At 40.9% G+C, this 25,704-nt stretch overlaps 1 protein-coding gene across 3 annotated transcripts; it reads right to left on the bottom strand.

Moving 5' to 3' along the window:
- Positions 1 to 696: 696 nt before the first annotated feature.
- On the bottom strand, positions 697 to 18,079 carry thbs2a (thrombospondin 2a). Of its 3 annotated transcripts, none has more exons than XM_069690239.1 (23): positions 17,859 to 18,079; positions 17,398 to 17,466; positions 16,635 to 17,188; positions 16,089 to 16,173; positions 13,511 to 13,710; positions 11,956 to 12,096; positions 11,776 to 11,869; positions 11,226 to 11,396; positions 9,776 to 9,952; positions 9,261 to 9,434; positions 8,825 to 8,952; positions 8,547 to 8,699; positions 7,069 to 7,287; positions 6,864 to 6,971; positions 6,422 to 6,581; positions 6,184 to 6,302; positions 5,865 to 6,099; positions 4,531 to 4,758; positions 4,125 to 4,396; positions 3,940 to 4,037; positions 3,408 to 3,547; positions 2,824 to 2,854; positions 697 to 2,505 (listed from the first exon to the last, which is right to left on the bottom strand). In XM_069690239.1, the coding sequence occupies exons 2-23, from the start codon at positions 17,462 to 17,464 to the stop codon at positions 2,502 to 2,504; spliced, it is 3,558 nt and encodes a 1,185-aa protein (XP_069546340.1). In that variant the 5' UTR covers positions 17,465 to 17,466; positions 17,859 to 18,079; the 3' UTR covers positions 697 to 2,501. The 3 variants fall into 3 exon arrangements, with proteins under 3 accessions (XP_069546340.1, XP_069546339.1, XP_069546341.1); XM_069690238.1 differs by having other exon boundaries at positions 17,398 to 17,469; positions 17,863 to 18,079; XM_069690240.1 differs by lacking the exon at positions 2,824 to 2,854 and having other exon boundaries at positions 17,398 to 17,469; positions 17,863 to 18,079.
- Positions 18,080 to 25,704: the final 7,625 nt, after the last annotated feature.

Genomic DNA, 25,704 nt, shown 5'->3' with positions numbered 1-25,704 from the left:
GAGGTCCTGGACTTGTAGTAGTGACCTTTCTTTTAGGTTGGGACTTTTACATAAAATTGCATGTAATTGTTGTAGATAGAGTCCATCCCCGACATCAATCAGACACGAATGAGGAACCTTTAAAGCCACACTTTGATTGCCTAATTGTGCAGCAGAAGCCAAAAGTTGATTCTATTTTCTCACCAATATTTTAGTGGTGAGATCTTTTTCGGTAACAGTGTGATGAACACAGGCAGTAGAAATATAACTGAAAAAGATGGTTCAGATCACGATTGTCTGGAATCAGACTTAAAAACATAAATCTAATGCTATACTTTATTTTAAGACTTGTCGACAAGTGCTTTTAAAGGTTGGAAAACACCCCTGAATTAATCCTACAAACAAGAATCATATGTGGATCCTAACCTTGATGTATTTTCTTCTCCACACTCATCCAAAAACGATTAAAAACACACAAATCAGCCACACTGTTGCACAAGTGTTGCACATGGGTGACATGTTCTTTGATTAACACAAACACAGGTAATGTTAACAGTATGTAATAATCCACTGCTGAAAATGGTGCCCAACAATTGCACAATTTGCCCTTGTTTGAATAAAATTTGCCAAAAAAAACCCAATCCCCAGCTGTTTATGTAAATGATTGAGCTGTTTCTCCCCCCTATTTTTAAAATAAAAAGAAACTGCATTTTTGTGAGGTATTTAAAGATTTATATCTTCAGTTAGAATGGGAGCCACAGAAAAGGGAAGTCAGAAAGTACTAAAAGTCTTGTTAATAACAAACATAAATGATCACAAGTCTTTTCAAATGCATTCCTATAATATTTTATAATGTTTATGTAATGTTGGTTAAACTATGTCAACATTATGACGGTAATTGTAATGTGATGCCTGTCAATCCTCATAATCAACAAATTTGTGTACAAGTGATTTATTTATGAAACAACAATCTTACACTAATGTTTGTAGAAAATGTATATCTGACAACACAAGTATACAAAAACATTTACATTTTGTGCATTGCAAACTCTCGACAGAATGAACAAGATGGAAACCAAACATGGAAGAACGCTATACAGACTGATGACAACAAAGTTGTACACTAACATGTCCTCGATCCACACTGTACAGTAACACAGTCACACCTCCATCTGGATCCTTTTCAACGACACTAGAACGTTTCACAACATCCATAAGTGATACTTATGACTAACATATGAATGAAAAAAAATTAATGTGTATAAAATGAATTTGATCTTTAAGGCGCCATCACATATAACAACTGATTGTTTGATCCTCAGCCTCTCTTGAGTTCATGCGACAAGTCATTGAGTGCTTTGTACACATTAGATTTACTAAGAATCAGCTACTTAAACTGCTAATCTGTTGAAGTCAATATCTTTTAAACTGACGTTTCTGCCTTGATCTAATTTCTTTTTCTTTGTTAATGTGTTCGAAATAAAAACATTTTTAATGTCAAGTAAGAAAAAGGTGTTTGTTACAGCGCCAGAAGCACAATTTGCAGCAAAATTTTGTTACAGCTACAGAGAGTAGCAGAAATGACAAATATTCCACATGTACAGAAGTTACAAATCACTTCAAGGACAATGAGGCCATGTCTGGACAGCTAAGTAAATAAAATAAACTACCAGAATGAACTTTGTCTGGCGGCTACCACCGCCTACATAAACATCTGCTGTTTATTCTCGTCATTATTTAAAAGTAGCTGGTGTTTCTCATTTTATGCAACAGTTTATGATCTGAAAAACGTACAAGTAAAGGAAGTGCACGACAACACTTAAAAATCTTGAAATACTATATTGTGTGTTATCTTGATTTTTGTGATATTCAATTATATGTTTTGTCAGTGTAAACAAATAAATAATTATTTACAAACTAGCCAAAAAAAATGCAAACAAACCAAACAAGCAGAGCATAAATAATTTACAAAAAAGGAATTATAGTACAAACTTAGTATAAACATCTTTGGCACTATTGAAATCGTTCACTCGAGTTCTCCATTTAAAAAAACAAAAACACATTCAGGGTGAGAAGAACGAGGAGGAATATAAATGGACTTGAGACAGCTAAATGATTATGCTTTGGTTACAGTTTATGTTTGTCAGACACTGTATGAGCAGTTGTGAAAGACAGAGAACAACCAAATCACTTACAAGTAGGAAACTGGAGGAAATCACACACAGCATGTCAGAGGTTGTACAATGAATTTAAAAGATGTAGAATAGGTACATTAGTTATAATTAGATATTCTGCAGAGGCTTTTATAAAACTCCTTCTTTCTTTCTCAGCTTGGGAAATATAAGAGTCACCAGGAACACTGAAAACTGCCACGGCTCCTCCTCCAGTGGATGGATCGAGGCAAAACATGGAAGTAAGCAAAGTCTCATTTACATCAAAATGGATTCATTGATGACGTGATGTTTACTCTGAGGGATTCTTGTCTTTCGCCTTCTGATGTGTTTCTACCCGACTTGATTCAGTTATCTGCGGAAAGATGGAGGAAATAGCTTCCATTACCACCACATCTATAATCAAAACTGGTGCCAGAGTGCAGCAGCAACACGTGCACTGTGTGCGTCAAAAAGCGCATCTTCGGTAATGAGTGGTTGTGATTGTGAAAAGGGCTGCAGGCTTATTTTCCAATGTTTAGCACTCAGCAGAGGATCTGAAGTCCTTGGACTGACACACAAGGACTTTCCCAATGCAACTGGGGCATTGTACACGGGCAAGCTGACAAGGACAAATGAAGCGTCTTTGTCTTGGTCCAGCCAACACACAACACATAACCTCTCTCATCATTACCTTATGAACACTGTTGCCACCGCCGGCTCATCTGAGGTTTGAAAAAGAGTTGAAGGTTCACAAATTTTACCCACGTTACTCAAACACGGAGAAGCTTCTCTCCTGATCTCCTCGTCTTTGTACTGTGTGTCAACATGTGTGGACCACATATGTGTCCACATTACACACACATATGCTGTACACACACACACACACACACACACACACACACACACACACACACACACACACACACACACACACACACACACACACACACACACACACACACACACACACACACACACACACACACACACACACACACACACACAGCAACCTATCTCTCTAACATCTATACATGTTTTTACACTTGTGTTGTATTTATGTAAGTGACCATACTTCATTTATTTTGATTGAGTATTTGGAACAATCATCTGATTGTAATTATTTAAGATGATTTTTAATAATTGATGTTGTATAAAAGCAGAACAGATCAAACTAAAAGAAATGTCAGATTTCCACGTTTGTTTGTTTTTTACAGTTTTTCTTAACAAAACAGAATTATTTGCGGTTATATCGTTAGAGTAAGTAATGGTACTAACCTCGGCACTCATACTTGAGGTCGGAGAAGAACACCAACTCTTGAGAGAAGACAAACAAGCCTAACCTTCCTCCGGCAAACGTCTTGTCATAAATCGGTCCTGAATCAGCCATGATCTGTTTACCTTCATAGACCACAACCCTGAAAAACACAAGACAAGCATGCACTTTTTAATGAGTTGAGATTAAGTTGTTTACTGACGTACACTATATTTTGTCACTAGATTTAGTGACATAAATAAAATATAATAAATCACTATATTCAGTGAGTGGAATCTGGCTATCTACTCCTCGATCTTCAACACCCTACAATACAGTTATCAACTTTAAGAAACAGATGTCTTTGCCTAAACCAAAATTTCATTGCTGTCCATCTAATTTGATTGATTACATCATGTATTTCCAGTCGTTTCCATGACGCTCTAAAAGGCCACATGATAAAAAAGCTGCAGAAGATCCAGAGATTGATTTTAGTGTTTGTCAGTGAGACAGAAAACGATTGGTTCTGCTGTTCTGGTCAACTTTCTTTCTTACCTTATAAAACCAGTCTTTGGTCTGTGGATGAGATGCCACCTGTAAGCTGTGTAATCCTTCCAGCCAATGTTTTTGGGGTCGTGCCACAGAGTACGCACCTACAGTATGTAAAATAGTTCACAACACCTCATTGATACAGCTACAGCCTTTAAAACAAACCATGTAGCATGCAGACGGCGACCCACCTGTCCCGGAGTGTTGCCCGTGTGCCACAAAGCATTCCTGAGGTTTTCTCCGGTGCCAGTGGTTGAGTTGACGACTTTAAGCGAAACGCCAGAGATGCCAAAGGCCTTGGAGGGTTTGTCCTCCCAATAAGTCTGCGTGATCTGCTTCCACATCACGACGTAGAAGCGCCCGCTCGACTGGTAGCCGAACACAAAGCCCGCATAGTCGTCATCTCTGTCTGTATTTACGTACATCGTTCCACTGAAGTCCACGGCATTGAACTCGTCAAAACCTGGGATGGTGCGGGGGGAAAAAATATGATGCTAAATCAGGGCTCTGTACAGTCAAATGCAGTTTCAGATCTTTTTAAAAAGCAGTAAATTAACATAAGAGGGCTGTTTGAGAGTAAACATATGCACTGCTCACCTACTGCAATGCCCGGGTCAGAGTTGGCGGTCTGAACCAGCTCTTTGCCCTGGTGTCTCACCACCCAGTTGGGATCAATTTGAGTGGTTCCCTTTGGATCCAAGTGGACCATCTGGAACTTCCTGAAGTCTGTCTCGCTGATTGCGCTGTTCTCCGGACACACATCAAGAATATCTGGGATACTGTCATTGTCAAAGTCATCTTTGCAGGCGTCTCCTCTTCCATCGCCTGTTTAAAAAAAAGGAAACAAAACACATCAAATAGGGTTAGGTTTGACCTAGATTGAAATAAAAATGGATACCATAAACTTTTCCTATTTTTCCATAGGTTTGAAACATATCTGTGGCAGCTGTTGCGAGTGTCATATCGCTCCCACTGCAGTGATTTTTGAGGAGCTTCTCCAAGTTAATAGGAATGGAAAAAAATTGCAATTCCTACCAGAAACTGGTTTTAATAACTCTTCTAATGCAAATCAGTCATCTTTTCATGCTGTGAAAACTTCCTCTGATACATGTAACTATCTCGGGCCTGAAGTCCATTAGAGCCAGACTGCAGGCCAAAAACTCACTGCGGAAACGGTGCCAGTGGCTAATGAGGGCCACTGCATGGAAGCAACGAGCTGCCTTCTGTCATCATCTTTGTTATTGCACAAGGGGCTCAAACGATTCTATCAAATAAACATGATCTGACAAGCTGTGAAGGCATCGGTGTCCAGGACTTCCTCCTTTATGGTCTGTTTCCAGTTACAGACAGCTGTACAAACTCCAGGTAACCCTGCTTCAATTGGGCACTGTGGATTAATCACGAGCACAGCCTAAAGGAAATAAAAACTTCACAGCCTGGCGTGTGCCCTCTTGGGCGGCTCACTGAAGTCATGCAGAATGACCTCAACTGCACCAACCCGGTCATCGACTCTTTCCACAGCCACTACATTTCACACCTGCTGTAGTGAAACTAATTGCTACCTCTGAGAGCAGACTATTTAAGCAAGTACACAGAAAATACTGGGAAATTATTCAAGCGAGACATCTAGTTCCGAAACTGAAAAGAACAGCTGCAGTCTTAATAAGTCTCTCAGACCAGGTCAGATTTAATCTAATGTGCACATTAACCTAGTGAGCAGGGATGTTTCATAAACTGGCTACATGCAAAATGATACAACTGCAACTAGGAAAATTTGCAGCACTCTTTGCACTGATATTACTCAATAAAAAAGTGTTTTCCACTGAACCTGTTTGCAAAATATCAACAGCTGGATACACACATGCTTCAAAAGCACATGGCATGCACCCAAAACCTGCAGCCTTTAAACCCTTAACAAGTGACATCCTCACCGTCAGAGTCCAGCTGGTCTGCGTTGGGTGTTAGTCTGCAGTTGTCCTTTTCGTCAGGGATACCATCATCATCATCGTCGTAGTCGCATGCGTCTCCTTTGCCATCCTTGTCGTGGTCAGCCTGGTTGGCGTTGGCCACATAGGGACAGTTGTCCAGATTGTTCTGATGACCGTCCTCATCAATGTCCTGGTTGTTGTCGCACTGATCTCCGACCAGGTCGTTGTCTACGTCAGTCTGATGGATAAATAGAAATATCACAGTATTAACACTCCATGTACCGTACTGGGTTGTGTCGTTATTTGCGGTGTGGTGTCGTACCTGGTCGGGGTTGTGCAGCAGTGGACAGTTGTCACACTGGTCACCGACTCCATCCATGTCAGTGTCCTTCTGTTCAGTGTTGTACACGTAGGGGCAGTTGTCGTTCTCATTCAGAATTTCTGAGCGAAAAAAAAGGTCAGTTAAAGCTTTCTTTAGAATTTCAACTTTAGATATCATAATCAGCTGCTCTAAATCAACTAATTACAGTCGTTTATTCATTTAAGCTTCACTATTTTACCATCTCCATCAATGTCCACTGCACAGGCATCCCCTTCTCCATTGTGGTCGGTGTCTATCTGAGCAGGGTTGTGTTCATAGGGACAGTTATCACAGCGGTCGCCCACTTCATCCTTGTCAAAGTCAAACTGACGAGGATTGTAAAGGAGGGGACAGTTGTCCTGTGGCAGAAAGTATGTTTGTTAAGGAAGTATTTTCATTTAGAGTAAAATATGTTAATGTTTTAAAACAAGAGTTAATTTAGAAAAAAACAGATTTAGTCTTCAGAAATCATGTTTTTACTGTTGAGTCCAGGGAATGTGAGTTAAAGTGGTGTTTTATATCTCTTGAACTCAAATAGTGCCATATAATGGCTATGGGTTTCTTTAACCTGCAGTAGTAGAAGGTACAGAATTTTTTAAGAATGGTATTTATCAGTTTGTGAAACTGAAAACCTCTCGTACCCTTTCATCCAGAATTCCATCATTATCATCATCCTTGTCACAAGCATCTCCTTGGCCATCTTTGTCAAAGTCTTCTTGTCCAGAGTTGGGAAGGCTCGGGCAGTTATCCTAAAACAGTAGCAGGAAGTTTATGAGTTTCACAGTTTAGTACGGAGTCACGTTCAGAATCGGCTACAATCAAATGTGATAATGTTTGATGAAATACCTTCTTGCAGTGATAAGTGGCATTGGCACCGCACACAAGGTTCTGATTGGGCCAACCATCCAGATCTGAGTCCTCACCACAGATGAAGCCATCTCCAGCGTAACCGGTCCTACAGTCACACTTGTACATTGGGTCGCTGAAGTGGCTGATGTAGATGCACTCGGCATATTTGTGACAGTTGTGGGTCTTGTCTTTGCACGGGTTCTCCGGTTCACACACCTACAGTCAAAAAAAAAGAGGGCAAGTTGAGCTGTGTTGTGAGATCATAACATCATCAACAGCACTGCAGCATTTAACCTTCAAGGAAAAGATAAAAGATGAATGCACTTTGTTATCAGTTTCTGATACCATGTTCAAGTCAGGAGAACTTATTTCACCGCTACTTTTCGTAACTCTTTTTTTTGTAAAGCGCCTCCAAACTGAGGATTTCTTCCAATCAAAGTGGAGGGTTAAAGGAGATTCTGGACAAAGCCAAAGCGTAGGGCACTTCTGGACAAAGTTGATTTTATGAGATCCCACTTAATGCACCACACATCCCACTATGACCTACTAGTGCCCCTTTATTGCAGCACAAGGTATTCACAGCTGCCACTCATTACCGGAGGATGAACTCCGGTTTGGATGCCACTCCATGAGCTCATAGAGCCGAGAGTGACAGCGAGAGCAAGCCTTTGATCAAAACTGTGAAATGGAGCCTCTTAATGCCAGCAATGAGACAATTCCCTTTTTCCCAAATCAATTAGTGAAATTGGGGCATCAAATCAAAGACAGGCAGCTGCAGAGGCCAAAGAGTGATATAAAAAAAAAAAAAAAAAAAAAAAAAAAAAAAAAAAAAATCCATGAGGGCTGTTATGCAAGTGGCATGGAGAGATTTTCAGTTTTCCAGGGAAGAAAACAGTTGCGTTCCAATCAAGTAGCTAATATACGTATATGACATGATGTTAAGAGACGTCTAAAATTTAGAGCTACGACAGGGGTGGAAAGTGGAAATACAGACTTGTTAAGATCTGGTGGGTAGAATGAAAAAAGCTTCACATCATTTTGTTTGAATAAAACCCATACATTCAACATCTACAGTAAAAGTACACATAAAGAACAGTCTCAATCTGGCTCTGATCTCGCAGTGAAAGTGCCAGAGATGCGTAACACATGTTTGTTGTTAAGAGTTACCCTACTCTCCTCCCTCTGCCTCCGCTCACTGATACAGGGTCAAGGTGAGCCAAATTCATTCATGGTGGCCAGGGCCCCGCCTCCCATATTGTGTAAACACTCTCACTGTAAGAGTGAGGCGTATAAATCACCTAAACTGCTGCCTCAATCATTCATAACAAACTCTACACAGCTGCTTTTAAAGATCTTCCTAAACCTAAATATCCACATGGTATCCTTTGTTCTCACTCCTTCAAGGCTACTCCCGTTTAAGTGACATCCTGCCAACGGCCTGTTAAAGGCACTGAATGAGAGTAACATCCACTTACTTGTTTGTTCTTCTTGGCAGCCTCCACACCCATCCCGAAAGGCTGAGTGCCCTTGTACCGCTTTGGACAGGGCAGGCAGTGGAAACCTGGATCAGTGTTTACGCAGCGCTGCGTTCCACCCACTTTGTAGCAAACATCAGACACCATGTCACACTAGAGGAGGATTAAAAAAAAAAAAAAGAAACGAAAAAGAGAGCAATCAGCAAACAAAGAATTTCATGAATGAAGTGTAACATACAAGTATGGTTTATGCACATAGGAAAAACAGCAACTTTTACCTCATTAATGTCTTCACAATTGGTCCCGTTTCCACGAAAACCAGCGGGGCACGGGCCACACTCCCAGGATCCATCTGGAGAGCTGCTGCAATCCACTCCGCCGAAGCAAGGGTTAGACAGACAGCCATCTGTGGGGGATTAAAAAGACGAGAATGATTACAAATAAGGGAAACAAATGTGAACTTTAAATGAACCTGTCTCTAATTCGTAATGATTTTTGACCCAATTTGATGCTTCACGATATTTGGACAAGAAGTTTGACTAAAAGCCACAATATCATCCTCATGGTGGCACTACTGGGAAACTCATAAGTTCACGATGGATGTTTGTCAAAATATTACTGAAATACCTCCAGCAGTTGTTCAGATGTCATTGCCACCCCTGAAGCCTGTTGCTTTCATAATTTAAAGCATAAAGTAGAGTGGCTGATGCTCACCAATAGGACACTCTTCCTTGTTACAGCTGTCGCTGTCGGTGGCTTCGCCCACACAGTTCCTGCCGCCGTGCTGAGGCTGCGGGCTGTTGCACTCACGCGAGCGACTTTTGACTCCCCCGTTGCACGTTGCTGAACAGGTTGCCCACGGAGACCAGGGTCCCCAACCGCCATCAACTAAAACAAAACGGAGATAGATGCTCAGTTAATCTTTGAATATTTCACTCCTGAGATTTTTGGACTCTTTGTTTCTACATAAACATTAAAGGTCAATAAATGTGAAGAATTCCCTCAGAGTCAGAAGCCTTGGAACTTAATACTACGAGAGAAAACATACTGAGGTGATTTGGGTCAACATTTCCTGAAAGACTGACAGGAGGCCAGTCCAAAGCACATGGGGAACGTTGCCTCAGGGGAGCCGTGAGGCACGAGGAAATCTGTCTGTTGGACGAAGACGCTAGCTGCTGTTAACTGAAATGCTGCTTTTGAGCGCTCCTCCGACGAGCTGACACACTCACTGGGACATGGCTCGGCGGTGCAGCACTTTGTCTCTCGCCCACTTCCCTCGCAGTCCTTGCCCCCCAGCTGTGGCACCGGAGAGTTGCAGTGTCGTATCCTGGTGATCTGTCCTTCTCCGCAGGTCACAGAGCAGGACGACCACGGTGACCACAAACTCCACCCTCCGTCCTGGCGAACTGGGTATCAAACATCAAACATATCAGACAAGGATCACCAAAAAACACATGTCTCGTATTATCCTCTAGATTTCCATTTACTCAAATAGTTAAAGACATGTATAATTTGCAAAAGTAAAAAAAAAAAACGTCACCACATTTGCTACAAGTAAACGTGATGTCAGGGATGATGGCTCACTTTCAAAGATGCTGGAGCCAGTATTTATATCACGGTGGGTAAATTATCTTCCAGTGGTTAGACTGATTCAGTCACTCACACACATGCAGTGTAATGTTAGCTGCAAAAAATACCACATGCTAATCCCTTCATCTATCAAATACCCAATTCATCAGTTCCAGCATCCAGCACAAATCTACCAAAATTACCACATTAGATTCATTTATATTTTGTATTGTTGCATGGGAGGCAGCGGTGAGTCATTGCAGTGTGGAGCATCCTCTCAGCCACTGATTTATTTGTAATTAACTTGGACTTGGGCACACCCTGCAACCCGACCGTGCGATCCAGCTCCTCACTTGGATGGCTCCAGATTTATGCAGGCGTGAACTCAAGTTTTTTGCACTTTGGCGGATCTCAACTCATATTTAACTTGCTGCTGGGTTTTTCCACAGTTCCATCATGTTCCCCCTTCCCACATGTCATACTGATGTTTGTTTTAGATTACCATCAGAGGCGTTGGAAGGCGCATAACTTTGATCAAGAAAATATCACACCACTGAGGCAGTTACTACTGGATGCCACATATTGAAATGATAACTCCATTTCAAAACATTGGTACTTGCATACCGTGCTGCGAACAGATCGTGTCCAGTGTACATCCAGGACATGGTCCAACCCTACATCCCAGCCCGCTCCCTCCGCTCTGCTTCTACCAATCGGCTGGTTGCTCCCTCGCTGCAAGCTAGACACTCTACAAAATCACGACTGTTTGCTGTCCTGGCTCCTAAACGGTGGAATGAGCTCCCCAACGACGTCAGGACAGCGGAAACTCTGTACATCTTCCGCCGCAAACTAAAAACACTCCTCTTCTGACTTTACCTTGAACAGTAGAACTTTAGTAGCACTTAAAATGACACTTACTGATAGCACTTTGTAGTTTGGCTTTCTTGAGGAAATTGTATTTTCTTGATTCTTGTTGTTCTGGGTTTTGTACCCTCATGGTTGAAATGCACTTATTGTAAGTCGCTTTGGATAAAAGCGTCAGCTAAATGTAATGTAATGTAATGTAATAACTGAGTGACACGAGATAAACTATTCAAAAAGCATCCTCACCACGGCTGTCACATTTGCCCAGGCTGCACTTGCGGGTCTGGATAGAAGCTCCGGTGCAGGGGTTGCTGGTTGCATCACATGAACGGCCCCTCTGTTGAGTTCCTATCCCACAGGTGACTGTGCACTCAGTCCACTCTGACCAGGGCGACCAGCCATCGTCACTGTCTTTAGCTGGAAGAAGTAGATGCAACATTTTGTCCCTTTTTTTTTTTTTTTTTACCATGAGAAACACTCCCACATCTACTCGTTCAACAGAATCATAAAAGCACTGGAAAAAGATCTTGACTGCAGTTTTTAATCTTTGTCAGCCTGTTTATCACATGACGTCAGCTGAAGAACCCACAGTAGACATTCTGAGTGTCTCCAGTACATATGTGGTTTGCTTTCAAAGACAAACTGGCTGTTACAGTCCAGTGGTATTAAAGTTTAATATGCGGGGAATATTGTTTTTATGACATATTGTACCGTTAATTTAAAATAGCATGCATGCATAAAATTGTGACCTTGTTTGTAATTGTGTTTATATGCTGAGGAGGATCAGACTACTTACGTAGACACACAGGGCAACACTCGCCGTCAATAAAAGAGGGGCTGGCACAGGCCACCGGAGGGCATGTAATTTGGTGACACACGATCTTGGACTCCTGCCATCAAAGAACATCAGAGGTATATCAGGGTCACTGCTGTCCACTATAAATCTGCGCATTGCTTCCATGTGACTCGGCGCTACCTGGCAGGTACATTTGGTGCAGCTGTCTACAACCCAGTCTTCCTTATCGTCGAAGAGGCGGCCATCCTGCCAGCACATGTTTTTCTCCTTAGAGTCCTTCATCCTCCCAAGGGCCTCCTTCATGACCGTGTTCTCCTCTGTCTAAGCATACGACAACAGACAGATTTGCAGTCAGAGAGGAGATCAGTCAGAAATGATTAGGACGGACTCACGATAAAGATATGCTGCCACTAGCGAGGAGAAAAGTAGACATGCTGACACGCTGATTCTTTTAAGAGAGCATGTGTAAGGTTATGTTTCACCAGGTGGAAAGAGGAAAGGTATATCCTGTGAGGCAGCAGTCCTGTGTGCTGTTGTAAACTTGGATATTATTCATAAGTTGCTTTACTTTTGGTGAAAATGAGTCAACCTAATGCACACAAATTTTTGTCTGAGAAACACAACCAGTACCAAACATAATAAAAATCTACACCAAATCTACGCCAAATCCAAACATACTGCAGATCCATCTCCATCTCATTGTTGCCCTGCAATGGACACCACCTTATTATTTTAAGATGTCTTTCGCTCTGATCGCCTCACGAGGGAACAAAGCCTCAGAGAAAACTTAAATATATGAGATTGAGTATAGGAAAGAAAAAAAGTTACACCTACACAAAAAAAAATGCTCCTCAACTATATAAACAAGACCACTTTGATTCACATTATCGCAAATTGCACAACACTAGACTTCTTTGCATCTATATTGCTTCTAAGGAAAACAGCCCATTGAAAAGTGCTGCTTTGTTACACACATTACAACGTCCAACCCAGTTGGAGACCAGGGGATCTCTGGCTGGACTCCTCAACACTTGGGAGCTGTCGGTCGATAAACTACTGCCAAAGATTTGTGTGTGTATATGTGTGTGCATGTGTGTCCTCCTGTTGGAAACGGGAGACAGCAATGTGCAGCACTAGAATCTTAAGACACCACTCGATCTGGAAGAGCCTCAGGGACCCTTTTCATACCAGCCATTTTTTTTTTCCCAAGGTTCATGCCCAGACTCTCTCTTATTGCTGGGAGGCACCCAGAGGAAACACATGGGCTGTTTAAACAAAGCCAGACATTAGACTGGACCCCAGCACCACCAGGGGAACACTTCCTATATCCACATGTAACATGTCATAAAATCTGTCTGACTCACGCTGCCACAGATAGCAGGAGTCAAACGGGTTCAGCCATCGCAGGCGACTCTATAAACAGTCCTGCGGCTACTCACTATTTGCTTTCAAATCAATGTAGGTTACCTAGTAACCCAATTTAAACCTCTTACCTCCTGGCATCCACACTGAGGATTGTATCATTTATTTTCCTAAAATGTCAATTTACTCTAAAACACTCGAGTTCTTCCAACACTCAGAGACAGATTTTGTCCATTTTACATTCATCACTGAAATTGGCCAGTAAGGTGCAGAAAAGAGGCAGTAGCTTCTCGTAAAACAAACACCAGTCAGGATTATGTTGATTTACACTACGTAAGAGAGAATCAATCAGGTTACCGCTTTGACTACTTACCACTTTCTGCAAGCCATCGATGAGGTTACTGACGACCACACGGAGGCCCTTCAGCTCCTGGAACATGGTGCTGAGTTCCTCACACGAGCGTTCACACATATCTGCGCCCAGGTCGTCCGTCTTCTGGCCTATAATATTTGTAGTGATGGAAGGACTTACATCCACGATTTCTGTGCTCTCGCTCACAATGTTGGCGTCATCTGGAAGAAAAAACATCAGGGGAGATCAGAAAACCAAGCAAATGGATAAACAACACAAACTGGTGATGGGAAACACATTTGAGAGATATGATGGTTGAAACACAAGGAATCTGATCAGGGAACACAGTGATTTCCTGTTTTCCTGTAGCGAGCCAGAAGAACACAACAATGCGGTAATTGCAATGTTTGTTATGCTCCTAAAACCAGATGTCCAGCCAGCAGTGTTTAATTTAAAAAAAAAAATATCTGTTTGAAATGGTAAATCTTCCTGCCAGAGATGACAGCAGCGTTGGCTGTGGGAGGACGGGAGGGGATGGCACTACACAGCAAAAATGTGGTTGTTCCTTGTGTGATGAAAAAAACACACCGTGAACCATAAATCCTTTTAAATAAGTGGACACTTCCAATATCAACTTAACAGATTGGAGTCACCACACAGAAGGATTTACAAGGAGCCTGACAAACTCGCGGTCTTGTCCTGACAGCGCATCACTAATACAGGCACTAGAGGACATCAACACAACAGAGTCCAAAGTGTGTCGTGGCATTCAGCTTTCATTACAAACACTGAGTGCTTCATACTAAAAACTTCTCCCTCAGTGCATATTGTGAAAGGCAACACAACCTTCAACTATAGGGTTGTTTGGAGGGCGCAATGAAGCACAATGTTAAGTTTTCTCTGCACAATCAACAAATCTGGAGCAGGAAGTCCAGCCCAGTGTAACGTGTCTGCCAGCTGTGATCTTTGTACAAAATAGACATGCCCTACATACATCCAAGTCACATGACAGGACATGGCAGCTAGTGTGGTTCTGAGTTGGCATAAAACACTATGAATTAATGGCGATTTATATTCCCTCCATTCACCCCTGAATGTATTCCTCTAATTTGTATCTCACTCTAATGAACTTCAGTTATATTATGGCGCACTTTGTGAACATGTGATGCCCAAAACAAACACACGAGACACGTATCAAAGCTCTGTGGAATGCCGTGTCATTGGGCCAAAGCACAGCGCATATCTGCAACTAGTTTGGATCTTGCTATGTAAATTGGTGAAGATTAATAGCAGAGCAGGGACTCTAAATCAAGAAGTGGTCCAAATTGCCCAGTGATGTCCCGCTGTAGCCAACGCAATGTTTTCTTTCCTCTTCAATCTGCTGGATCCATTCAAACCTCAGGAGGACTTCACACTGTGTGCTTGCTCGTCTGTGAAAGCATTTATTCTTCTCGCGCTGATAGACGTTCTCTAGTTTGTTAAAGTAGATCAAAGAAAGGGTTTAAAAAGGAGCAAAAAGCTTTGGCAATTTTTATACTGCTCATGTATGTCCAACGTGGCAGTTTTTACGAGTGTGGGTTGTGGGTTTATGAGTGACTTTTGGCATTAAAATTTCTACCAGTGTAGAATCTTGACTGGCACAGGCCAAAGAGCAGAAAACTGCTGGTGAGATTTGTTAAACAAATAAACTCATTGAGATGGAATTCAACACGGCGAGTTGCCACAGAAATGCAATAAACGCACCATCACACTTTGTTGCAGTAAAGCGAAGACTCAGTTTCCAGGTCCGAAGTTCAGGTATGTTGCAAAGGATGATTATGTGCATATTTTCTTGGGTATCTGTATCTTTTTAGCTTCAGATGCTTTTCGTTTGAGTCCCGCTGAGGATCACGAGGTCCTATTCCTCAGAAAAGCAACCCAATCAGCCAATTCATGACTTCACTGTGTGTGTATGTGTGTGTGTGTGTGTGTGTGTGTGTGTGTGTGTGTGTGTGTGTGTGTGTGTGTGTGTGTGTGTGTGTGTGTGTGTGTGTGTGTGTGTGTGTGTGTGTGTGTGTGCAGCTGGAAGTGGAAGCTCCCCGCTCCGCAGTATAACATTCACTTTCTCTTTTCTATTTTCTTTCCCAGGGTATTATCCCATGTCCACTGCCAATGGAAATAAATGTAAGCATCTGTATCCCCTTTTGTTCACCATGCACACTGCTTGACCTCAAGCCGCTGTTTCTGTAAACATGAAGTAATGGTGGGAGATATTGCCATATATCAAATTTGCAAGCTTTTTGACCCACTTAAAAAAAAAAGAGAGCTAAATTCATACAGAGGGAGTCAACAGACGATGCTAAACTGTTTGCTGTGGTCGATGCTTAACAAAACACAGATACCATGCATTGGAGGATTGCATGTGAAAGAGCTTCCAAAACACATCTGCAAGGTATCAGGCTTTGCAAATGTAATTATTTTGACTCATCTTTTGGGTTATGAAAATCACAAGTATTAAAAATGGCTTCCTCTCCTCCAGCATTGCAGGAACTTTTGGGTGAATGATGGTTGTAACACCAGAATGATCACCACATAAATAAATAGATAAATCCACTCTTACCTTGCTTGGTGACCTCGCAGTCTCTGCTCAGGAGGATATCTTCCACAGAGGTGTCAAAGATGAAACGCACATTCTGAAGAAGGCCCTGTTTGGTAAGAAAAGAAGTGTCTCAATCTCTGCAGTTACTGTCTTAATCATATACTTTGACATATTTCAGAAGTGACACATGTCCAGTTTCTAAACCCATGACAAGCGTGAGCTGGAAATTCTGGAAAACACATCATACTCCTGCATGGAAGTTTCCTCTTGACCTAATCACACACATTCACCCTGGCTTTTACACACAAGGGGAAATTTGGAGTCTAAAATTGGACTCCTTTCCACACAGAAAGACCAAGGCAACACTGAACCACTCTGCCACACTTTAAAGAGGGAGTATGTGAGTCTCTATTTTTGGAAACTGTTGTTTGAACTGAGCTTTTATTATAAGCTAAGTCAAGGCCACAATTTTGTTTCTCGAGCCCTGTGAGAGGTAAGAATACAGAAGTACCCATGATCTTGGGAAATCCCTGTCTAGCCACTAAAAAGCCAAAGTCTCTGTCTCACCCTGAAGTGGTTCTCTCGAGTGGATCCCTTTGCAACATACATGCGGCTCCCCTCAGCCTGCAGGTGCTCGTAGAAAGGCTCGTCCAGGATGAAGCTGTCTATCAGGCTGCAGCCCACAAACAGGTTGGCATTCTCCCCATGAACGTGAAGTGTGATATTCTTCCACTGTGAGTCAGACAGGTCAACATCCTCAAATGAAAGCACGTTCTGGGAGCCGTCCACCCAGTACACCAGGTCCAGAGTGTTGGCACGTCCGTTGGACACAATCTCAAACTGCCGCTGGCCATCAGCACCCTCCAGACCAATGAGGGTGCCCCGTGATGCCCGGTCCTGGCGTATGCTGGCCACAAACACAAAGCCCTCGTTGTTTTGGATCTGTCGTAGTATTTGTTTTAGTATGGGGGGGCCTACAGGGGGCAGGTGGTCGAAGCGGATGAAGCGGTACGCAGGGGCATCTGAGTCTTGGCCCCGAAACTGTTTGGCCCCCAGAGTTTTGCGTGTGATATGACTGATTTCAAACAAGTCGAATGATATCTCATCCTCCTGTTCACCATCTACAAATCACACAAGATGCACATGAACAGTTACTTCAGAGGAAAAGAAGAGTTCATGAGCCTTTTTTAAAGGCACATTGCAAAAAATGGCAACATATAAGAACATTGAATGTTCAGTGTCACCTATAAAAATACTTCACTGGAGTGGATGATGACACTTTAATTTTTCTGCATTCTGCATTACAATTATCTACACATTTTCCACTTACCTTGAGGTAATGCTTGAAGGAAATGAAATGATAAGAGCAACAAGAAGAGACTTCTCCTGAGTATCATATCTCCTTCAAAAGACAAAGAAATTGTTTTTGTTAGTTTTTGTCTTTTTCCTGAGTTCATCTCAAATCTGGGGTTTATAATTGACCCGGTGAATTGATTAAAAAAACAGAAGGAAAATGCGAATAGCATTAATTAAAAAGTTATCATATAGCCTGCAATAGAAGATAAAATAATTCCACCAGATAGCATAAACAGTTTGCAGCAAAACCAACTCTGGAACACAGCGGACTTTTGTTTTGTAGACTATTAACTGATATAAAATCGCCAAAAGACTTTGAGATTTATCTTTCTTGTGTTTTCGGGCAACAGAGACACAGGTGATACAATTGCTTTGAACCGAATCTATCGACACCGAAATTATAAAAAGGCTACTCTGTGGTCTGTGTCGCCAAACTCACCTTTAAAAAAAAATATCAGTTATCCAGCGACAAGAACAATAGTAATAATAATAATAATAAAAAAGCTAAAATCGTAAAATAGCAACGTCTTTGATGACCTGAGCCGAAGATTAAATGAATGAGAAGTGGTATCTCCTGTAAAGCCCGTGCGTAAAAAGCGTAAAGTCCAAATTGGTTCACTACATCCACAGTCTGGAGGACCTGAGGCACAACAGTGACTGAGACATCCTCCTCCCTCCTCTTATATAGAGGCGCGCAGAGAGCCTGTCAATCAAAATCTGTCGGCTATGAACAGTTTGCGGTCCGTTGTTAAGAGACAGAGTTACATAATTATCTTCCGATGGCGTAATTTTGTATCCGTGCTCACACAAGGAGGCTGGTATGGGGGATTCGTGACCCCTCCCCTCTCGTCTCTCACCGTGATGCCCACCTCCCCACTGTCTGGGGATAATTCACTTTCACTAGGGAAGAGATGGAGGGAGGTGTGTTGCTTTACTCTGGAGGGACGAAGTTATTCTGATTAAAAAAGAAAAAAAGAAAAAAAAAGAAACAACAAAAGAACAAAAGTAACAGTAGATGCACTTTATCAGTATATTTCTATAGAATTTATAACAGGAGAATTATGAATCAGTTCTGCGCACTTTCCTGAATATTACAGGTCTGAGATGTATTTTTTTAAATACATATCCCAACATAAGTATAAAGTAAAGGTACTGAGCAACTTGCACTGAGGTACTTGCAAAATATAAATAACTCAAAGTAGGAATCCCAACTATGTCTGCAATGTGAGACAAAAAAAGAACATGCAAATTACCTCTTAATACAACAGATACTTTGAATGCTTCCACTTTGCTGGCAAGCAGTGTCTGGAGACCGTCAGGTTATTGCCAAGGCTTCCCTCTGAGGCGTCTGATGCAGCGTCTCATTCTTGGAGCCCCGCAGAGGGTTCCTTGGGCAGAGTAGGCCTTTGTGTATCAATAGGATATCAGGGATGGTTTGCATCAATTAGAAATGTGCATTCCATTTAGGGGGGAAAGAAAAGGGGTTTTAGAACAAAGAGTTTCTTACTAAATGGGGTGACTGCAACAACATTGATTCGCTAACCTGGCAGAAATTAGAAGCAGTAGTGAACGGTGAGTCAGACAGAAAGGAATACAACGATGCACACTGTTAAAACCTTCTGCAGTGACCAGAGTACATCGGATTAAAACTGTCAGGGGTGGAAAAAGCTGAAATACTGCACAGACTTGTGCTGATTAAAAGTGGTAGCAACTGTCAGTTGTAGTTTCTCAAGAATAATCATTTTGAATATGTTCCTTTTGAATAATTAACCATCAAAATAATAATGTCAGTTATGTAAAAAAAAAAGCTTTTTTAAAGCTGGAGCTGACTGTAACTTCGACTTCGACATAGAATTATTCAATACAATGCAAAACTTATTTTATGCGATTCTCTAAAACATTACTAACTAATTACTAAACCTGCATTTAGACACTATCATTATTAGTAGAGTAATAAGGCTTTACCAGAGAAGTGGAAAACAGTACAGACAAAAAGCCAACTTTGGCATCCTTAGCATCACTTTTAATAAATACAGAACTATTTGTAGGGAGTGGGAGTTAGAGTTTAGTTTTATTCCAGCAAAGTTGTTATCATTATTTTCAAAATGAGAAGAATAAAATATAAAAACAGATCCTTGTCAGACTTGTTTAAACCAAACTGTGCCGTAAAGAGAAAGTCAAACACACACTGCTCTAAAATCTTTCTCAAAACGGTGTCAAAAGGTGTACAGTCAAAGTTTTCATCCCCCTTATTAAATGTTTCTGAAAAGTTTCTGGGTCATTTGGACCTCATCATGATCCAGTTCTTACTGAGTCCGTAGAAGACATCCAGACATAATGTTGACTCCTCTATTAATGCTACAAACACCAGAGATCTGGAAGACCAGTGAAATGAAGGTGATGGATGTCAGTTAGGTTGATAAACAACTATAGTTTCCAATTCTCCTCTCCAAGCTGTGACTTCACCGTGGAGGTTTATGTGTTTTTAACCAAAAAAAAATGGTTCAGTGTGACTCAGGACCACAATCCAAAAAGGAAATCTGGCACCTACAATGTTTAAAATACTGAGAACTGGAGAGAGTGACACATGTAACATACAAATCTCACAACCTCTGTAAAATGCAATAGTTCTGGGAATGATGAAAATAAACAGGCTTGGTAGAATAGTCTTTTTAGTTAAGATTTACTTGAAATATCCTCTTTAAGTTGATCATGCCAAAAGCTGAGTAATGCTAGTGAAACAAATTTGGCCGGAATGGCTGGCATTGTAAAATATGCTTGCATAATCTCCCACATGGTATGACGGCTCTGTTTGCATGACAATTGCACTATAATGACAGTATGCATTTAAATATGTTTGATCTTTAAATGTATTTTTAAATGCTTCTCTCATCATTATGCATGTCCTGTGCTCTTCACTCACTACATCAGTTACTGGTGTTTGTTGGCATCAAAATAATTAAAGTCACTGTGGCTGTTCCCTTCTACATTTTATTTACCCATATCAGCACCATCATTAATAGCCTTTAAAACTTTTTATTTTATGAAGCGTCTTTTATATAGAAGTTTAGTACTCGGCACAATGATGGCACATGCATGCAACCTTCTTAGTGCTGTGGCAAGCAGGACAACACGATTTTAATTTGTCTAAAGTGAAGCCAGTTCAGGCAGAGATGTGAGCTCCCGCTTGTAGACTAACAGGCATCAGCCAAGTGGCAACCAACATTGGTGTGTGAACTGCAGTTGTGAAGCCTCAAATTTAGATTTTGGCCGTTGCCATCTTGTTATTTTGGACCCAGATTACGGACATATTTGAACGAGCAGAGGATGAGTTAGAGATTGATCCGACTCATTCCCCGAGGACACCACACACACACCCATCCAACGTGGAAACCTGACTGCACCACAGGCCCTTCAATCAGACAGACACGCCCAAGCAATACCGCTTTTTGAGGCCAAATATCTGATTGATAATGGAATTATTTTCGGATGCAACGCTACAAAACAAATAAGGAGTGACTTTAGCGAATGATTATGGGAATGATTATAATTATGACTTGAGGAAAAAAAAATTATTGACTGTATTTCATGAGAAGTTGAATGGGAGTCTATGGAGTCTTTTTGGAGCCAGCCCATAGTGGCCCCCGGTGGTGTTGCACTTTAAGGCACTTGCACATTGACCTCATTTTTTAGACCTGGAAGCTACGTTGACTTTTATATAAAGTCTATGGTCACAACTGAGTGACAAGTATTGTACAATCATAACCCGACATTCATAACTGCTGATCTGCTGTTATGCTAACGCTGTTTGCTGCTTGCTGCTTGCTTAAACATCAGCACATTTAGCCCAGTGTCACAGCAAAGCGTGAAACACATCAGTCCTCCAGAGGGCAGCGTCAGCTTAGCATGAGAACAGGATGGATGTCACCTGAGACAGGTCATGTGGTGTAGGTGATGAGACAAAGTACAAAGGTAGGGCAGTCCTTGTAAGAATTTGGAGGGGTGGTGGAGGAATAAGTCTTGGACTTTCCTGCAGAAAACCAGGGTTTGAGTCACAGAGAATGCGACGTAGATTTCTATAAAGCAATGCAATTTTTGTGCTTAACCCTGATCACATTGTTTTTGTTTTCTTAACCATGTGATTTTGACCTAAAACATGTTTTTTGACGCCTCATGAGACAAAGCCGTGACTCTTGACATACTGTCCTCTAGTGGACTGGAAGGTGCATTACACACTTGGCGTGGTACATGGTTGGCCTATTATGTTACCCTGCTGTAGATAGCACCACGGTGCTTTAAGTGCAGCCACGCAGAGCTTCTAGCATTGCTGTAGACAACTGTTCGATGAGTCGGCGTAAAAAAAAAAGCATAAAAGGTGGAGAAGCAGACGTTTTTCTTCAAGAGTTTACCCAAAAGCGGTATTTACTGTCAAAATATCAAGTTGCTTCCTTTGCCAAACACAGGTCAGTTAAACCTCGCTGTCACTGACTTCATTTGTTTTTGTGTCTTACCTCAGTTTAAACACTTGTGTGCTCAAGCTTATTTTTCATGTGCAAACTTTAGACAAAATATATCTTCCAATTTGACCGTGATGACAATGTTTAGGGTTTATAACTGATGTATGGAGCCACATCACAGCAACCAACAATCAAATCATTTGGGCAACAAAGAGCTGGAAAAAAACTGAGTTAGGTCTTCTGCAGAAAATGATCTTCATCAGCATCATGGAATTTAGAGTTTTTAAAAATGAGGTTTTGCTTGAGACAGTGGCGTTTTTTTTTTTTTACTCAATTCAATGCAAAAAGCAAGAATTTACTGGCAAATGTGACGTCATTTAAAACATCCATATGTTCTTTTATTATGCATAAAATTACACTATGATAATATTCATATTCCCCGACTTCCTGAAAAATCAAGAATATATCCTGCCTCAGAGTCCCTAAGTCCCGATCTTATTTCTAACAGGACATACAGAGCACTTCCTCTCATACTGAGATGGATTGTTACAGGTAGTAATTTACAACATTCGAGTCACTCGACAGGGTGTTCTTTTTACAAAACAGAGTTCTGTGAATTGTTCTCAAAGGTTTTGTCAGGCAATTGAGAAGTCAACAGGGGAGCAAGAAAACTGTGGAAAACATTCAAGCTGATCTATACACACCATTAATCATTGCATTGCAACACTGCAAGACTTCCAGTTTGCCTCTTTGGCTTTAAAGGGAATTTTAACTGTGTACTGAGGCTAATGCAGTCTGCTCGTTATCATGCACTTTCACAATCAGGTTTGTTGCAAAGTATGTTTTCAACTAGGACAAATCTTAGTTGGTGTATTGATGACAATCAGAACAAAAGGTAAGAGAAAAAAACCTTGAACTTTCAACAAACTCAGACTGATGAGAACTTTTACTATCATAAGGATTTTACAGTGATCTGATGGAGGACCAGCATTAGCAAAGTATGAATTATAATAATACAAGAAAAGTCCACAAAGAACTTGCAAACAAGAGCTCTCGTTTCCAGGACACCACAATGTTTGCTCTCAGAGTATCTAATTCCAGTTTTCATATAAAAATGTCTTGCATACTTTGGCTAAGACCAGGCGATACATCAAAGTGAGATAGCCAATGTTTGACTTGTTCTCCACTCAAAGGTTTATATGTGACCTATGTGGGTTGGATTTGTTGATACGTGATTTGTAAATTCAACACAACCAAATATTTCCTAGGTGATATTATGCTTGGGATCATAACAGCATCGGGGCACTCTTTCAATACTATTTTCACAATGAGTACAAAATCTAATCTATTTTTTTCTATTCTAAAACAAACTTTTGTTTGTTTGCTCAGCGGAAGGATGAACTGAGGGAATCTTGTTTACTTCCTTTGTTGCCTTGCAGGACTGTTGGAGGATGGCAGGCTGAGAGAGCTACATTCATTTCCCATTGGTTGCTCATGTTTGACGAGGGTCAAACACTGCCAGCCTTGCACAGCCGGGCTTGTCGTAGTGATGTAATCAGGGCTCATTCGATTCAGTGGGCTAAGACTTATTCCTAGATGTCTATTTGAACTGTCGGACCTGAACACAAGCAAAATGTTCCCAAATTGCAGGTCTGAAATACAAGGTCAGGGTTGAGTTCTGAACTTCAAATAAATATGAGATACAGTAAAAAAAAAAAAAAAAAAAAAATGACTGAAAGTAGTAGTAATAGTAGTGTTTCCTTAAATTTACTCATACTTACCTACATTAAGGTTAATGGGTGGGTGATTACGACCCCATTCTGCTTCCACCCTCTTTTCTCACAATAACATTTTCATTTCTGAGATGCAGTCATTTGGTAATGACTTCCAGATTCTCATTTCCCTCCTTGTGCTGATGGGATGTGAAGAGTTATAGCAGACATATGTGCAAGATATATTGAGCAAATTTATAAGCGCTTAAGAACTGGAAGAATTAAGGGTTCAATTTATAGAAAACGTGTGCATGTAAGAAATCTGGAGGGAACAACAACGCAGAACCTTCATAAAGATTGATGTGCATGGACAGTAAATGCAAGCACGACGAACAGTGTTGTGTGAGGGAGAGACCGAAATGAGAGTGAGATCTCTTCAGTGTAGAGGAGGAGAGGAGGAGGAGGAGGAGGAGGAGGAGGAGGAGGAGCTCTGGCCTTGGGTCCCTGGGCACAGAAGGTGCTGCAGCATAGCTGAAGCTCCACTGCCTATACAGACTCATCCTGCATTGTTGTGTAGGTGAACTAAACAGGTTAATGTTTAAGTTAATAACTGTTCAAGTATAACATCTATTTCACACCAAATCTCCCTAAACCAGCCGTGGAGAGTAGATAGGAACATTTACTGCAGGATTTACAAGATACTTGTGCTTCACTTCAGATTTTCCATTTTTGGTATTTTAAACTTGTACTTCCCTACATTTCAGAGGTATTATTACATACTTTTTACTCATTATAATCACTTTACAGCTAGAGTGAGAGAGTTTAGTTTCTCTATTAATTTCAGTTTAAACTTTTTGGGTAATACATTATACAATACATCTACATTGCTCATTACTTTTGCATTTGTCATTATGTCCAACATTTGCATACATGGTCCACTGGTTGACTATCTGAAGTGCAAGATATGTAGAACAGTATGTGAGCCTGATCATAGTCAAAGACATGAAAACCTGAATCTTTTAATCTTTCATTTTTAATGTTTGATATTCTTCAAACTGGAAAAATCTATAAAAAAGGATTTTAGGTAGTGCATTTGTTGGGGACTGTTTTCAGCTCTGGGTTAATACATATTGGGTATTCAGATGAGCAAATTGTTGAGAATAATATGAATATATTGAGTATTACCAGACTTTTACCCTTTAAAGTCCGACATAACCATGAATTTAAGCAGTAACTTAATGTTTTCACAGCAGAAGGTGATGATACTCTGCTGTTGGCACAGTTATAAAACGAAGCACCTCAGTTGAACATATTGTCAAGTAGAGAAGAGAACATACTGCATGTTGGATTTTGATAAAATAGCACAATCATTAATATCCCACTGAGGATAGGTGCAGTTAGCAGCACTACTATGTTCCAGAGGACTATTTCCTGCTCATTATTGACTCCAGGTTTTGTAGCTGGCATCCTGCTTCTGTGTGTACACTGAAAGTTTTAAGCATTCGAGATAAATTAGCGTGATGCAGCCATGGTTTCCTACAAAACCTTGTGCGTTCAGTGTTAAAGCAAATTTGATTTTGAGACATTTTCCTTTCTGCTGATCTGGAGTTCATCTAAAGGTATGAAAACTGGCCCAAAATGAAATGGATTTCTGCCACATACGATGTTATTTCTTAAATTTAGCCAGACAGGTGAAAGCCTTGGGTAGTTAGCAACCTGAAAACTTAAGTTCAAGGTCAGAACACGATATATTTGATTATTTATATCGACACTTTGATGTGATTTCAAACACCACCAGCACACTTAATTTGAGCACTAACTTCGATCACATCATTCTCTTCAAAGCTTTTTTTTTTATCAGTTTTTTTATGACAATTTTACATAACAGTGATATCAAAAATCAACAACAGAAACATTAACAAGCTACACGAGGAGACAGTCATACCAATCACATCCTGTACAGGGGAGCGGAGCACAACCACATGTGCTGTTAATTCCCCAACTTAGTTATACATGATTAAAGAGGAAAACATAAAATCGCCTCTTTGAGGAAATAAATTCAGTCGTAAAAACAAAGGAATTTGCTAATGGTAGAGGTTGCTGTTAAAAAGC

The sequence above is a fragment of the Brachyistius frenatus genome, unplaced genomic scaffold, assembly GCF_029030835.1.
Source record: "Brachyistius frenatus isolate BFR_SWC_R1_liver_20210118 unplaced genomic scaffold, ASM2903083v1 Contig_8, whole genome shotgun sequence".
NCBI classification, from domain to species: Eukaryota; Metazoa; Chordata; class Actinopteri; family Embiotocidae; genus Brachyistius; species Brachyistius frenatus.
This window is presented reverse-complemented; position numbering and strand designations above follow the sequence as displayed.

Excerpts from the sequence above, each read along its gene's own strand:
- thbs2a (XM_069690239.1), bottom strand. The coding sequence starts at position 17,464 with ATGATACTCAGGAGAAGTCTCTTCTTGTTGCTCTTATCATTTCATTTC. Across the intron at positions 16,174-16,634 it reads CTCGAGAGAACCACTTCAGG|GGCCTTCTTCAGAATGTGCG; the intron begins GTGAGACAGAGA and ends CTTACCAAACAG. Across the intron at positions 4,759-5,864 it reads AGACCAGCTGGACTCTGACG|GCGATGGAAGAGGAGACGCC; the intron begins GTGAGGATGTCA and ends TTTTTTAAACAG.